Here is a 17,154-nt window from a genome sequence, read left to right on the forward strand (position 1 = left end):
AAAAATTCTTCGAAGAGAGCTTATTGAGAAAGTAAGATCCAAAATATGATGATATTAGATGCAATTTTTTTTTCAAAACCATTTGAGGGTTTAAAATCTGAAGTAGAATGCAAGTCCAGAGCAAATCTAGAAAGGTATGACGATTGCCATAGTTGATCAAATTTGTATCTGGCTGGGAACCATACTCACTGAAAACACTTGTATACTAGCCAATACTTGACAAGGGAATACCCAATTTTACACAAAAAAGTACATCAAGTCATGTTAAATGATTCATTTTCTATTTAATTTAAATAAAATAAAAATTTACTTCACCTCTCATTCTCTACTATTATTATTATTAATTTTTTTGTAAAAAACATCGGTTTTGATCACAACCGATGTTATAAAGGCACATTCAATATTGGTTTTGACCAAAACCGATGTGGTAAGCACATTCAATATCGATTTTATCAAAAATTGATGTTGTATACGACTTTTAACATTAGTTTTTTCAGAACCTAAGCGCTTCAAAATATACAATTTTGGCCACATTTCTACATCGATTTTAATCATAACTAATGTAGATAATGATTTTCAACATCGATTTTAAAATCAATGTTGAAAATGTTAACTTTTAATGACAGCTGTTTCAACATCCGTTCTAGAACCGATGTTGAAACTCCTCTAAAACCAATGTTAAAGCCCTTTTATATAGTAATGCAGAAGACATCAAGAGATATATCATATGTCTAACAAACAATACTAAGACTAAAGGACATCAAGTCTAACAAAAAGTTTAAATATTAGTCTATCAAAGCCTTTGGTCATCTTCATTGAAAAAGGCAGCTGCTAAAGTTGTTTCATCAAGAAATAAATTGGCTATTTCAAGGATTCCACCCTTAAAGAGTCAACATCATGGAAGCTTCTCTTCCACCAGAAAAATTTGCAAACTCCAAATTGACTTGTCTCCTTACATCCACATAAGTATCTTCTAAAGCATTTCTTCATGGATCTTCACTCAACCACTCATGACTATGATATCTGCAACATTAAAAAAATATAAACACAAATTAATATATAACCCACAAAGAAATGCATCTAAAAAAATATAACCATAAATTAATTTAAGGATATAAAGTATTGCCTTGGTTTAAAGAATGCGCTACATAATGAAGAGGTGTGCTACTCTTAGTCCAATGGTTCATTAATATTTTGTGCACTACGTCATGAAAGGGTGATTCTTTATTTTCTGTCTTTCTTTCATGTCGGTATATGACTTGTCTCGCCTTTTCAATCATTGAATCTCACATTTCATATACCAAGTAAAGACAAGTCATATTAGTATCTATTTTTCTAAGAACATCATAAATAGGAGCAATGAAAGAAAGTATGTAATCAAACTTGTCCCACCAAATATCATCCAATAAAGTTTCTTTCACTTTTTTTGCCTTTCCAACATCATCATCCTTGTAAGTAGACCATTCAGGACTAATAACCATCTTCTGGAGTCCTTCTTTCAAACTTCTAAACCTCTTGAGCATCACAATAGTTGAAGAAAATCTTGTAGGAGCAACAAAAAGCAACTTTAATGAGTTGAAGTTGTTGTACATTGATAATCTCATAGAGTGTCTCATGATAAAATTAGCATAGTCTGCAATTTGTGTGATCCAAGAACATTGATCATAAGTGACATTGTTTTTCTTAGCACCCTTGGCTACACAAATATTTTTCAATGCAAGGTTCAAGGTGTGCACAATACAAAGAGTCTAATAGATGACATGAAACTCATTCTCTATGATCATACTTGCTGCCTTACATACATTTGATGACCCAACCTTCATAATTGCATCTTTGATCTGTTGAGAAATGAAATCCTTGTCTTTTATATCACCAAAGCAATTTACCGCCTTTAAGAAAATTGGTCCACTCTTAGTGATAGCCATGAAGTTGATAAGAGGTCTTCCTTGAGGATTACTCCACCTATCACTAACAATGGTCACACCTTTCTGATTCCATAAATTTCTTATTGGTTGCAAGAGGTTCTCCACATGGCTTCTCTCTGTTGTAAGCAAGGTAGTTCTCAACTTATTGTAACTTGGAGGCTTATATCCACTGAGATTAGGAGTATTGGTAGCATAAGAAAATGCCTCCCTATAATAAGGATTCCTTGCTAAATGAAATGGTAGCCCTAAAGAGAAAAACATCCTTGCAATTCTAGCATCAAGACCATCCCTGCCTTGCAAATTGAAACCTTTTTCTAAAGGTCTAGGGACTTTTAGAGGAGCACCATCTTGCATTTGTTTCCCTTCACCAGATAGAGAGACACTTTTTTTCTTTGAATTTTGTATCTTCGAAGTTTCTTCATTGTCCAATTTTTTAATTCAGTAAGTTTTGGAGGAGACACCTTTGAACAAGGTCTAACTCCTTCTCCCGAGATTTTTAGCAGGTGAGCCCTTACTCGGTGTAAGACCTAGTGAATGAGATTTTACACAAATTGCATTTGATCATGGCATTTCTCCCGCCAAGAGTCTTTTTTAAATTCATGACATATCTCCATAAAGGTTTAATTTGATCCTCTTGCTCCGTAGCTTCATTGGCACTACTCATCTCCATAATAAAAAAATGGATACAATAAGAATGAAGCAAAATAAAACATTGAACAAAACCTATATATGTATGAACAAGCACATCACCAGGGGGGAAAAGGGAAAACTTTGATTAAATAAAGAGAAAAATAAAACATCTTTGTTCTCTGATTGACCAAACAAAAAGAATTTTATTTATAACAAACCCAAAATTTTATATTATGAAATAGGAAAAATAAAACATAGAAAAGAGAAAAAAAACCCATAATTTTATATTATGAAATAGGAAAAATAAAACATAGAAAAGAGAAAGAAACCCAGAATTTTATGTATTTTGCATATTTAATGTACCCATAATTTATATACCCTAGCAATGCCCAAAGATTGAAAACAACTTCATACTCGAACACTATATTCGGATCCTATTATTCAGTTTTGCATTTAAAAAAATATTGGAATCCTATTAAAAATTTATATCAAAAGATAAAAACAAACAAAAAGCAATATACCCTTGTTTAAAATTTTGTTTATAATTGGCTAATTTTGTTGTGAAAAAGCGACGATAACACACACTGAATTAATTTGGACCACTTTTGTATTGAATTTTATATTATAAAAAAGCAATATGAAAGGTGCAAGTGCAAGTGTACAATGTAAAGAAAGAAAGAGAGAGAGGGAGCAGCAGAAAAAGACCACTTTTGTATTGAATTTTATATCATAAAAAAATAAAAGGTGCAAGCACAAGTGTGCAACATGAAAAAAAAAAAAAGAAACAGGAAGCACAAAGAGAAACAAGGGCATAAAGAGAAACAGTGGCCTACTTGCGCAGGGCGACAAAGGCGATAGTGTGCAAGGCGATGGCGTGCGGTGACAGAGGCATTTGGTTTGCTTGTGGGAAATGTCAAGGAGAAGAAGAAGGTGCTTGATAATGAGAAGGATTTGTATTTGGTAAGCATTTATTTAATTTTCTTTTGAATAAATAATAAAAAATACAGGCGTGTTTACGTCCAGTTGTTGGGCTGCGTCCAATCATGCGTGTCCAGCAACTTAATTGTGTCCGATGATGGAGGACACACTCGACACCGTGTCACACATGAGTCGGGTCTACGTCCGTTTCCAGCGCGAGTCCTACGCAGGACATGCCGCTGAAGTGCTGCATCCATGCTTCTTAGATTGCAAATATACACTGGAATGTAACTGCAATTTAAAACCTAGACATGTAGTTTAAAATGGACAATTCGACGAAAACAATAAAATTACCTTGCCACTACCAATAGGACATATGACAAGTAGTGCATAACCCATGTTATCAATCAAATTTGCAAGGTTTCGAAGAGTGCAAAAGGCTCGAAAGGAAGCGAGAACTACAATAATAATGTAAGTAGTGCACCAAACCGCTACGGCCAACAAAAAATTCAAGACATCAATGTAGCCTATAAACTTGAAAACTACTAAATATCAAACACAAATAAATAAATAAAACACTTCATTTTCAATTTATTTTTTTCCAACTTATTGTTTTTGCAATGTAAAATGCAACATTTGTGGGTTTTATCGAACGCATATAAGAGAAATAAGAATAATGAAAAATGCAAGCAAGTGCGTGAATGAGTTTTAATCATGATGAATAGAGAGGGGGGAGGGAGGGAGGGCTAAAGTCACCGTCACAGACGGACTTATGAGCTGTGTGAAAGTGTGTGACAACGATAGTGGATGCTTCAATAGATCCTTAAGGTTTGGATTGTGTGAAGTGTAGAGAAAGAACACAATGGAATGAAAAGTCTAACATCTTTTATTCTATAAACAATAGACATCAATAACAAACAGGGGAAGTAGAAATGTAAAAAGTGAAATCATAACATTAGAAATTAGATCATACTCTACAATGGAGGCTTGATATGTAATAAAGTGAGTCAATCACCTCTTATTGAATTTTCCATTGAAGAGATTGAAGCATAGATGCTAGGATTTTTGTAAGGACCACAAATTAAATTTAGACTGGTAAATGTATAACCACATGTTCAGGAAATCATTGACAAAAACATTAGAAATTGAAAACTCAAGCAAAGGTGTTATAGGTCATACAATTAGTTTGAGCATTATCCTTCTACATCCTCATATACACTAGCTCTGACTTTGATCAATATCAGTATACTTACAAATGACATTCATAATCAAAAATGAAATCAAACAAACACAAATGCAAATCCAACATAGTTTGGTGGAAACACAACCTACAAACCCTAGATTATAGACATGAAATGCAAATTAATGAAACCAAACAACAAAAACAGGATTGAAACACAGATGAACAAGAACAAAAACCTACATTACATAGATGGGAGAGCGAGAGAGACTAACTTGGATGAACCTCCTAGAGAGAGATTGAGCGCTCTCTGAATCAGAGAGAGAGGATCGAGAAAGAGATCATCGTTGCGAGAGAACCATCATCGTTGAGAGAGAAAACAATTGTGAAAGAGGAATGAGCGAGAGATTGAGAATGTGAGTGTGCATTGCCACGAAAGTGTGCATGTGTCCTGAAAGAAGTGGAGCGAGCTAGCGAGTCTGTGTAAGATTTTTTAAGGAATTTGAAATCCTAAGATTTTAGTTAAGGCTAAATGTCAATTTGATGTGTAAGAGGGCAATAAATTGATCTCTCAAAATGAAAATTTTAAATTTAATTTTCGAATGTCAAAAAGTATGATAGATTAGTCTGTAAACAATTTAGTGACAAATTGATCCTCAAAAAATAAATTTTATTATCAATTTGATTCTTGAACATTACAACTTAATGATAAAACAATCTTATAAATTTAATGACAGTATCAATCTGTCATATTTTTTACACACCCAAAGATTAAATTTGAATTTTTTATCTTTCTAAGAATAAATTTATCATCATTCCACACTTTTAAGGACCAAAATAAATATTTGCCCATTTAGTTATATAAAAATAGACTAAAATATGTTTTTCGTCCCTATAAATATAAAAAAATTTGGAATCCGCCCTTGCAAATTTTTTGATATGTTTTTTGTCCTCATAAAATTGAAATGTGTTATTTTTTGACCCGGAGCTAGCTTGGAAGAATCCAAGCCTAAGTGTTTGATGCGTGTCCACTAAAAATTGGACACGTGGAGCTATGTCACCAACCTGCACCCACACATCACCCCCCCTCACCATTCGAGACCAACCACCACAACTTCAACCATCGTGCGACCAACCACCACCCTACCCATCTCCTTCGCATCCCGCCATCACCTACCTCCTCCACTATGCACCACTACCTGCAGGAGCCACCCTCTGTGCCACCAACCCCAACACCACCAGATTTGATGATGGTGTTTGGCTGGTGCGGGTAGTGGCGCGTGGTGGAAGAGGTGGTGCAGGTAGTAGTGCGACAGGTGGTGGCTGTTATTGGTTTGCGAGAAAGGGGTGTTTTGAAAGAAGAAGAAAATCTTAATCAGCTCAAATTGTGATTTTATTTCCTTTTATTACAATTTTTGGTGATTTTTAACCTCAAAAATTGTATTTTATAATTTTTTTAAAAAAATACTAGAGGCTCGAATTCATCCAAACATAACTCTAAGTCAAAAAATAACACATTTCAATTTTATGAACATGAAAAAAATATAAAAAAATTTGTAGAGATAAATTTCAAACTTTCCAATATGTATAAAGACGAAAAACATATTTTAACTTTAAAAATACCCTAACATAATACTGAAATTTCAAATTCTTCTCAATTCTACTAAGAAGCAATTAAAATTCTTTAAAAAGTTGAATTATCCCATTAAATTTCTATATCCAAACACATGCTACATGGTTTTTTTGAAAAGATTGTGTTTGGGTTTGGATACTTACTGGATCGTGGTCGTACTTAAACGAAACCTCGTTTATTTAATTCTTTTCCATGAAAAACAGCGATAAAAAACACAACATAAAAAATTAACGAATTGTTAACTTTTTTTTAAGTCTCTCCATTTAAACAAACATATTTAAATATGTGTTTTTAGGCTATATTTGGCCTAATTTTTCTCTCTTAAAAGTTGCATTAAAGTTAATGCTCAGACTAAGGGTTTTCAAAATAAAATTTATTTGATAGTTTTCATTTGGTTTAATTTTGAATCTTCTTTTAAATTAAAAATTGTTTAGTGGAAGACAATTGAATTTATTTAAAAATAGTTTCCTCACTCAATGGAAGAATATATTGATAAAAAATATCATATAAAATTAATCTGATTAACATAAATTTATTTTAATGATAATAAAAATACATAAAGTATTGAAATATTTACATATAAGAATTTTAATTTATTTTCTTTATTTTGCAATGTGTGCCAAGATGGTAGTTTCATAAGTTGATATTGGATCGTTTCTTCATAACAACTAGGGTGGGCAAGGGTAATAGTAACCTGATACTTATCTCGTTTGATAAATACTCCTCTCCTTACCTTTGCATGTACTCATTAAGAGGATACATGTGAATTTTTTTAATATTAGCTTATATATGTCGGTATTCATGGATATTTACAAAATAACTCAATTTTTTTTAAAAGAATACTTATATTTTCTTTTAAAAAATAATTTTGATAGTTACAACTGAAATTATTTGTATATTCTACCTAATTAAAAATATCCATGCATAATTCTTAAAAAATAAAAACAGTAACAATAAAAAATTTACTTTGTGAGTTCCAAACAAAATTATCTAAAAATTACTCTCTAAAATATAAACTTAAACAAAACTACACTAAAATATAAGTTCAAATAAAATCATACTTCAAAATATAAGTACAAATAAAAAAATAAAATAAAAATATTTAAGTATTTTTATATTAACGGGTAATGAGTATTCCTGAATACGAGTACTATGATATCCGTCTTCGCTACTTAGATTCCTTATCCACAAATATCCATTAAAGACACTTATATTTTATTCGTTGCGAATATTTTCTAACATCAACTTGTTAAAGTGTTTGTAACTCATGATTATAGTTTTTTGGATTGAGTTTGATTGTGTGTCATATTAACAACTTATTTATTTGCATTCTCACAAAAAATAGCAACAATTAATAATTGTTATGACTTTCTTATTGAAAGGGTTATAGGTCTGAATACTCACCAAACAACCCTAGGTTAACTCTACAATAATGTTAACTAGGGATGACAATTGATAGGTTTAAGTAGAGTCTTATAATACATGTTTCTATACGTGTGTTTTACAAAAATAAATGTACTCAGTCCCATACCTACAGAGGACAATAACTTTAATCCCCATCTTTGTATACTTTATTTATGTATAAAGTTAATAAATCAATAAAATATATTAATTAAACAAATTGTTACAAGTAAATTCAAAATTTACTCTGAAATAATCTAATCATAACAAAACATCCACACATAATATTAAAAACAAGCAAATATAACATTGATTCATCCAAACTCAATTCATAAATAAACAACATTATAAAGGTAGGTCATTAAATAAGTACAAATTTACACTACTAATTTGAAGAACTAAATTACATAAAATATTGATTTATGATTGGAAGTCAATCTTAAAAGAACTTGTCAACAAAGTTATAAATTTATACATAAAAGTAAACAATAGTTCAATATTCTTAGCAAATTTAATATAAGATATGTTGAATTAGAGTTCACTACTCTTTGTTAGACATGACTGTTAATTATAAAATTAGATAAATATATATTTTTATAGAAGAGTATACATATAATATAATTATTTACTTAAGTAACATAATTTAATTACATTAATGTATAATATATATGTCATGTGTGGGCGGGGTAGGGTGGATACTATTGTACCAGCAACCGCATCTATCCTTGCAAAAAAATACGGGTAAATACCTGGCCCATCCCTAGCCCTAGTGAGCATGTAATTACTCTCGTGGCTAGTAGATACTTTTTGTAGGTACTCATAGGGTTCTAATCCATTTTGTCATCCCTAATGATAACAACTCTAATTTAGCTTTCAAACTTTCTCTTAGGTAGTTTTTGGTTTAAAGGGGTGAATTTATGCTAAAAGTGAATTAAGTTGAATTGGGGTGAAAGGAATGAGGTGAGAATGTTTGGTGGGAGTGAAAGTAAGATGAAAGTTTTAAAAAATTGGTGGGACTCATGCCTCTCGAGATGAAAGTTGCTATCACAAGGGTCTCGGAAAAACAAGTTTTCACTTTTCAAAATTAATCCTCTCTACACCTTTGTTATCCTTGTGACTGCTTTTTTTCCGACTATTCTCTACATAATTGATTATCATGTTAACATAATCGGTTATGTATTCACTACATCATTTGAATTTGGTTGACTTGGTCTCGGGTTGGCACATAATCAATTATGTTTATAGCATAATCGATTAGGTGGTCACTGATTCTTAAACTTTGCTTTCACATCACCTCAAATCTAGTTGCATAATTGGTTATGCAATTAACATAACCAACTAACAACCTTTAATTAGTAAAAAAAAGTGGAAAAAAAATTGTCCCACCTTAATGGGGTAAATTGGGCATTTGCCTCATCTATATTTTATTTATTTATTCCTTTTAGTATTTACATACCTCTTTAATTCAAATCTTTTATCTCTTTTATACCATCTTTTATTTTATACCCTCTTTCATCTCAATCAAACAATATCACTTTACACTCTCTTTTCACTCTTTTTTTTTATCTCTTTTCATTCATCACACTTTCATCCATTTTCATCCCTTCTTACCAAACACATCCTTAATGATAACAACTCAAATTTAGCTTTCAAACTTTCTCTTATTTTGGTTATATAAGTAAGTTTTAAACTAGTTTTTAGTTGTCTCTATTGAACTCATGGTTATACAAGATTTTGAGATTGAAAGTTATAATCATGAGTTGAATCTCAGTTACATTTGCGAGAACTTCTCATTTTTTTTCTTAACTAAACTATTGATGGCAAAATGAATTGAAAAATATATGTATGTAATGTTTTTGTTCTAAGTTTATATTTTAAAATATAATTGGAGAAGAATATGTGTATTCAAAATAAAATCATTGTGAAAAGAACAACTATTTTATTTAAATAATAGAAGTTCTAAAGGAAGACAAATTAATTATTTTATTTTGAATAAAAATATTTTAAATGTAACAAATTTAATTATTTTATTCATTTACAAAATTTTTAAAAAAAATAAAGGAATTTGGTTATTTTATTGAAAAAAAGGACTATGTATCGTTAATGCAAAATAGTTTTATATTGTCATCCAATCACAAATTACCATTTATGATAAGTTTGATTATTTTTTTAAAATGATCTTAAAATTCAAATCAATGATAATTTGTAATTAGATGATAATGAAAAATTATTTTACATTGGCAATACATCACTATTAAACTCTATTTTATTGAAATAAAAAAAAATACTTTATCCAAACAAGAATATTTGTCAAGGGGATCTAACTCTTGATGAAATAGAATGTGTAAGTTATTGTAAACTTATGACATTGTCTTTTAATTCTCACATATTAAAAAAACACAAATATTTGAAAATAAAATAATTTAATGCATTTGAAATTCTTAAATCTTTCGTACAAACACAACCTAAAAGCCAAAGCAAGTTTATTTCTTCTTAGCACTGTTGAGAGAAACCAAACATTTGTTAGTCATTAATTTTAATAGTAAACATCTTAAATTCGTTAAAATTCATCACAAAGAATTTTCCTCTCCGCTTTTTGTGGTAGACAAAACTTCTTCCAGAGTAAAACTTACATGTCCATAAAGGCATAATATCCATTTGATAAATACTAACATCACTCTAAAAAATTATTCAAAATCACAATTTTGTGAACCTCACCTTTTATTTAATGAAGTAAACTAATGATTTATAATTTCTAATAAATTTTAGTTAATATAAAAAAAACATTAAAAACGATTATTTAAAAATTGCGTTATCATTTCTCATATTCCCTTTTCTGCAAATAGATTACCAAATTGAAGAGATGCCAAACCAGAAATGCATTATGAATTGCAACAAAAATATATTGTAACTATACAGGTTTTGGTGCCCCATTGTTCAGTGCAAACAGCGATGATAAGATCTAACAGTTCTAAGCACAACTAAAGCTCTCGGTGGCACCAGCAAATATAACAAATGATGTTACCATGTACAAGAGAAGAATTGTCAGGCATCAATGAACCGCAGTATTTAACAAAACCCCCCGAGATTGATGCCACGCAAACCGGATCAGGAGCCCAAAAAAGAATTAGATCCGCGCCATTTGTTTGTCAGGTTAAGATTAATAACCAAAAATTTCATTGATTCACAGGAGAAGACCAATAATGCTGTCTTAACTTATCTATAACTCAAACTGTGCTCTCAAAAGAGACTTGAGAATGAGCAAGATGCCTGGGTTTTGGATTGGATGAAGCAGCAAGGCCCTGAAGCAACTTCACAACATCAGAAGCATCATCAAGAAAATACTTGGCCTTGCTAGGCTTCCTACCCACAGTGCAGGCAAAGATCTCTGGAGCTGATGGTAATGATGGGCACGAAACTGTCCTCAAAATGCTCTCAAACATGTCCTCATCGGACCTATCATCTCCAATGCACAGCACAAAATCTGGTGGATTGCCGCCATTAACCATGGTCATAAGAACCTGTTCAGCTACCAACCCCTTGCTTATTCCCTGCAGAGAGCAAAGCAATGCTTTGATTAAGTCCACTCCAGTCTGAGGAGTTTCAGATTGAGGAAGATGAGGCAAAGGAATTTGAAAAATACCTGTGGCTTAACTTCAACAATATGCTGACCTCTCGTAACAGCTGCTGGTTCATTAGCAAGCACACTTTCCAAGTGATCCAACAATTCTTTGGCTTGGCAAGAACCAAAATCAGGGTCTGCATCTTGATGATGCCACACCAAAGCACTCTCCTTAACTTCAATATTAGAACCATCAGTTGCTTCTGTATACAACTGCATCACAGGTTCCACCATCTTTTTCCAATCAAGGTCCGCAGATAAGTGACTTGCTTCCCATTCTGAATCTTTGTTCCACCTGCAAACAATAAAAGAAGAAAAAAAAAACCTTGTTATACTTTTTTTGAGGGAAAGGAGGGGGAGGGAGAGGGAGTTACAAATTAGCCCAATCTTCCTGACATTAAAATGACATACCTTAAAAAGTACCCATGTTCTGCTGCAAGTCCAAGCATTTGGCATGAAGTAAACCATTCACTCAGTGAATCCCTCCCCCTCCCACTAACAATGAACACAATATTCTTGGGATTGTTACACAGAGCATTTAAGACAGAGATGACTTCAGGGCTGGGGGTTTTACTTATGGAAGATTGAGGTACAACAGTACCATCATAATCAAGAAAGATGGCCCTTCTATTGGTTCTCTTGTATGCTGAAACAATATGGTCAATTGACAGCTTCCTGAAACCATGAGAAAGAGAAACAACTCTGAACCCCAAGCCCAAACCAAATCCCCAGCATCTTTTGGTGTAATGATCTTTGCAGGCTCTCTCCAAATCCAGCATAAAGCTGTGCGCCCAATATGCAACATCATGAGAACTCACATACCGATAGTGTTTCTCATGGCGCAACTGCTTCTCTGAAACACTCATTGTAAGGGCTGCATACATAGCATCGGCTACGGCATCTATGTCCCAGGGATTGACCCTTATTGCCCCACTAAGAGAAGGTGAACAACCAATGAACTCAGACACCACAAGCATGCTTGTACGAGGAGAATCACTTTTTCTATCCAATGCTTCATCTAGTTGTGCAGTTCCCTGTCTGCAGACGATATATTTGTATGGGACTAAGTTCATACCATCCCTTACAGCATTAACAATGCAACATTCAGCTACAGCATAATAGGCACTCTTCTCAAAGCGAGGAACAGGGCGGTCAATGAGAATGACTGGCTGATAATTATTTGAGCTATATGTATCGTTGATTCTCTGGGCAATTAAATATGTTTCGTTCTTTGCTTCCTGAACATCCTTCCCCGAGCCCCTTGCAGGATTTACAATTTGAACTAGGACAACTTTGCCCTGCAAATCTGGATTCTGCTGCAGCAGATGCTCCACAGCTAGAAGTTTCAGACTAATGCCCTTAAAAATATCCATGTCATCAATACCAAGAATTACTTTCTTATCCTTAAACTCTTCCTGAACCTCTTTTAGTTTAGCAGATGTAGAAGAAAGATTTAACACAGATTCAAGCCTACCCATGTGAATGCCTACAGGCAAAATTTTAATAAATATAGTGCGGCCAAAGTAATCAAGCCCTATATGTCCTCGCTTAGATTCATAGTCCAGACCTAGCATTCTACTGCAGCAAGAAAGAAAGTGGCGAGCATAATCAAATGTATGAAAGCCAATTAAATCAGAGTTCAACAATCCCCTCAAAATTTCATCCCTTACTGGTAAAGTTCGGTAGATTTCAGATGAAGGGAAAGGACTATGCAGAAAGAACCCAAGTTTAACCCGATTATATCGCTTCCTCAAGAAAGTAGGCAAAACCATTAAGTGATAATCATGAACCCAAACAAAATCATCATCAGGATTAATTACTTCCATGACCTTGTCTGCAAATATTTTGTTTGCAGAAACATAAGCCTGCCAAAGTATACGGTCAAAGCGATCACCGTGATCTGGGCATATAGGTAGCATATAATGAAATAGAGGCCAAAGTTGCTGCTTACAAAATCCAAGGTAGAACCTTTTTTGGAGATCATGGGGAAGAAAGGTAGGTACACAATTAAATTCATCTAGCAATCTCTGAGCAACTGCATCCTGCTCACAGGCATCTATTTCAACCTTGAGAGAACCCACATAGATTACCTCACTATCAGCAGAAAAACCATCTTTTAATTGTAACAAAATTGAATCCTCATCCCAACTGAAAACCCATTTAGCAGTTTCTATATCTCTTTTAGCCTGCACTGGCAACATGTTTGCCACAATGATTTTCCGCTCCCTACATCCAGAAGAACTAACATCTGAATCCCCATCATTACAACCATAACCATCCAGGTCCGAAATAATTCCAGGAACAGTCATAACCCTTGGAAGAGCTCTTGGGGTGCAAGGAAAATCAAGAAAGTCTCCACTAGCTAAGTCAAAGAGATTAGCATATGATCTTGAAGCCATGACTGGACAAGGGGATCTTTCTTCAATTCTTTCTATCAATTCATACAAAACAAGCATATGAATATCAAACAACATTTCCAACAAGTATCCTACAAATAACATATCATAGGACTCCAAGTAAAAAAAAAAATTGACAGACTGCATTCCCCATGGGATCAACAAACACTAGTTATCTGGTATGAATCTCATAATACTTCATTTCAGGAACATTTACTAAAGGTTCTCATGTAGTTGTTATAACAAAAATTACTTCATTAATAGCTATTAATGCAAGTTTTAAACATCAAGGTGGTTCAAATAGAGGACTGCTGAACAATAAGCACCAGGATGTGATTAAAGATGAAAAGGCATGACATGAGTAAATATAAGTCAGCTAGGAATGCCAACTCTGACACATGGATTTATCTGGAGAAAACAGTTAGGTTAATGTTAACTGAGATGATAATCATTGTCGTAAATGTTGTACACAAAATTAGAGAACTCTTGATAGCATTTATTTCTCCCTAGTCTTCCAAAAACAATATAGAAAAACAAATGAGCAAATAAGTAACAATACTAGTGAATCAGTGTGAATAACGCCAAAGATGAAATGTAAGTGAACCTGTTATGAGTTATGACATACATGATGAGATAATCATTTCCAGAAGACACACATCCTAACTATGCTATTCTCCTAGTTTTGGTAAGAGACAAGCACAGTACGACATGGACATGGAGTAAACAGAGATTGCATCTTTAATATTGACACCACACCAGAAAACAAAAATCTGGCACTCACAAACAGCAAGCATTCATAATGCAGTTAACATCTCAAAAGTGCTAACATGAAATTACCATGATACTCCCAAGAATATCACAAAATTTCAATTCTGTTTGCGAAAAAACTCTTCTAATTTAACTGTAAATCCTAAATCATGAACCACCACATGAGAAAAAACAGATGGATTCCCTTTAAAAATGATAATGTCATTTCGTCTTATCTATAGGCACTTAGGCACACCCAAATATAATAAACAGATTCTATTCCCCACAGATTACTGATAATGCTATACGAATGCACTAATCTTCATGGCATTGATTCCCACAGTTCAAACTACAAAGCTAGCGTAAATCTCGGCATGTAGGAACTCTGTAGGAATCCAACTTCACACACCATTCTCCAAGTTCACAGTATGTGTGAAACAGTGAAATATAAAACCCTCATTCTGGGTGATCAAAATATGATAAACCCCAACCCCCGCATCCAAATAATACAAAATGGTCTCAAAATTTCAATCAAAATACATTGATTGATTATATCCTACCACTTTACTCTTGAAAAAGTGCTTCGAAGCCTCATCTAGCCAAAGCACCAAACAAAATCTATTTAGAGGAAAATCACAAGGTTTTGAGTTATCTCTTCAAAAAACACTTTCCATTCCAACACCACAAATTAATTTTTTTTTTAAAAAAAAAACAGCCCAAAAAAAGCACTAAACATAGGGCATAAAATACATAAACAAAAAAATAAACAATTCTGAACATATTTGTTTCTAAAAAAAAGCTTATCACAGGAGAATCAGTTCCAGAAAAAACGATTGGGATTCGAAACTGTTATGTCCCAAAAAAAGAAAGAAAGAGATTAACAGGACTTAGAGACTGAAAATCAAATTCAAGCAATTATCACATTATGAAACTTCACGTAAACGACGCCGTCTTTTTACAATTCCCTTCCGAAACACCAAACTAACACCCACTAATTCACTAACCGAACAAAAACGCGAACGATCGGGCTCGTTCGGTTCCCGAGAAAACCGTAACTGCAAATAAACGCTTCAGAAAAACCAGGAACCAGCAATTCAATTCAAAACACGGATAAAAAATCCAAACAAAAACAAAAACAAAGAAACAAACAGGGTAACCTCGAGTAATCACGACTCGCTCGCTCCGAGTCTCACCTTTCCGGCGACAGAGGCGGCTAGATTCCGGCGAAGCGATGAGAGAGAAAGTTGAAACTGCGCTCTTCAGAGAGAGAGAAAGAGAGAAGTTTCGTTTCGGTTTTGGAGAAGGGAAGAACAAAACACGAACGGCAACTGCAAGATTTTTTTTTCTTTTTGTTTTAATTTATACTAGGGAAGAGAGGCAAGTTTCTCTAGATTTTTTGAATAATAAAAATTAAATACAGTAATGAAATATATATCTCAATGAAATAATTTTTATTATTAATAATTGAGTTATTACTGTGGAGAACAAAGAAGACACGGGATGATGGATAAAATTTTAAAATTTTTTAATTAATTTTTGCCTACTTGACATGTTGGATAGAAATGCAGATGGATAGAAACTCACTCATGTGTCCATTAACAACAACCTTCACTGCCGTTGCTTTTCCAACCATGATTCAGTTCTCCTTTTCATTTTTTGATATCTTTATTTTTATTTATTTTCACTTCTTCTCCTTTCAACATTATACCTTTTTCTTGCGATAAATAAATATTGATGAAAAAAAAGTCATACACCGCTATTCAATTATAATAAATTTATTAACTTTTATAATAATTATTTTAAAAACTATATTAATGATAATTTGTGATTAAATTATAATATAAAAATGATTTATATTGTTGATCATTAAATTCATATATAAATTGCATATTAATTCTAAAATAAAATCCCCTATTTGTTTATATTTAATTTTTTTATTTGTTCTAAAATATAATTGTGATTCTTTATATGATTTTTTTAATTTAATTCTCTAAATTTAAAATAATTTATTTTGGTCTTTTAAATAACTTTACTAAATCACATTTAAAATAGTTTATAGTGTGTTTGTATTCGAATTTAAAACTCATATCTTTTAAAACTCATATCTTGTAATTTTTTCATCAAATATATAAAAGGATGTAAGATATTTTATCTTCATAGCATTGATACGGATATCTATTAAATTTATTTATAATTAATTTCATGATCACTCAAACTAATAATTTATTGATTATAATGCCTATTTGATTTGATTTGTTGTTCAGGAATTAATTGTGAGTTCAAAATTAATTTTGAATATATTTTTTTATATTTGGTTTCATCGTACAAGAATTTAAAATTAATGATGAATATAAAAGTAATTCTAAGTTAAAATAACTTTAAATAATTTTGTTGGATCCAAAATTTTATATTAAATTTTATTTATAAATTAATTTTATAATATAAAATTCAAATATAAATTATATATTTTAAAAATCAATTTTACAAGATCATTTTCATTAAAAATTTACCCACCTTCAAACTCGGGCGTAAAGCCACACAATTTAGCTCCTACTGTACATGAATTTCTACGTCAAATGATCTTATCAACACGTGTACAAACACGTTAACCAACTTGGTGACATGAGATTTTTTTTTAAGATATCAATCAAATTAGATGAACGTTTATAACGTTAACCAAAATTAACATCATTAATTAAAAA

At 32.2% G+C, this 17,154-nt stretch overlaps 1 protein-coding gene across 2 annotated transcripts; it reads right to left on the reverse strand.

Moving 5' to 3' along the window:
* Positions 1–10,551: 10,551 nt before the first annotated feature.
* Positions 10,552–15,830, reverse strand: LOC100775779 (probable alpha,alpha-trehalose-phosphate synthase [UDP-forming] 10). 2 transcript variants are annotated; one of them, XM_003551963.5, is made up of 4 exons: positions 15,646–15,830; positions 11,721–13,740; positions 11,331–11,604; positions 10,552–11,238 (listed from the first exon to the last, which is right to left on the reverse strand). In XM_003551963.5, exons 2-4 carry the CDS (start codon positions 13,706–13,708, stop codon positions 10,915–10,917), a joined length of 2,586 nt encoding a protein of 861 aa, XP_003552011.1. In that variant the 5' UTR covers positions 13,709–13,740; positions 15,646–15,830; the 3' UTR covers positions 10,552–10,914. The 2 variants fall into 2 exon arrangements, with proteins under 2 accessions (XP_003552011.1, XP_006602379.1); XM_006602316.4 differs by having other exon boundaries at positions 15,610–15,830.
* Between the last annotated feature and the right edge of the window lie 1,324 nt (positions 15,831–17,154).

This window comes from Glycine max, chromosome 18 (assembly GCF_000004515.6).
Source record: "Glycine max cultivar Williams 82 chromosome 18, Glycine_max_v4.0, whole genome shotgun sequence".
Taxonomy (NCBI): domain Eukaryota; kingdom Viridiplantae; phylum Streptophyta; class Magnoliopsida; order Fabales; family Fabaceae; genus Glycine; species Glycine max.

What these genes read in the sequence shown, in the direction of transcription:
- LOC100775779 (XM_003551963.5), bottom strand. Translation starts at nt 13,708, where the DNA reads ATGGCTTCAAGATCATATGCTAATCTCTTTGACTTAGCTAGTGGAGAC. An exon ending in GAACATGGGTACTTTTTAAG is followed by an intron (nt 11,605 to 11,720) that starts GTATGTCATTTT and finishes TATTGTTTGCAG; the next exon opens with GTGGAACAAAGATTCAGAAT. An exon ending in TTGTTGAAGTTAAGCCACAG is followed by an intron (nt 11,239 to 11,330) that starts GTATTTTTCAAA and finishes TGCTCTCTGCAG; the next exon opens with GGAATAAGCAAGGGGTTGGT.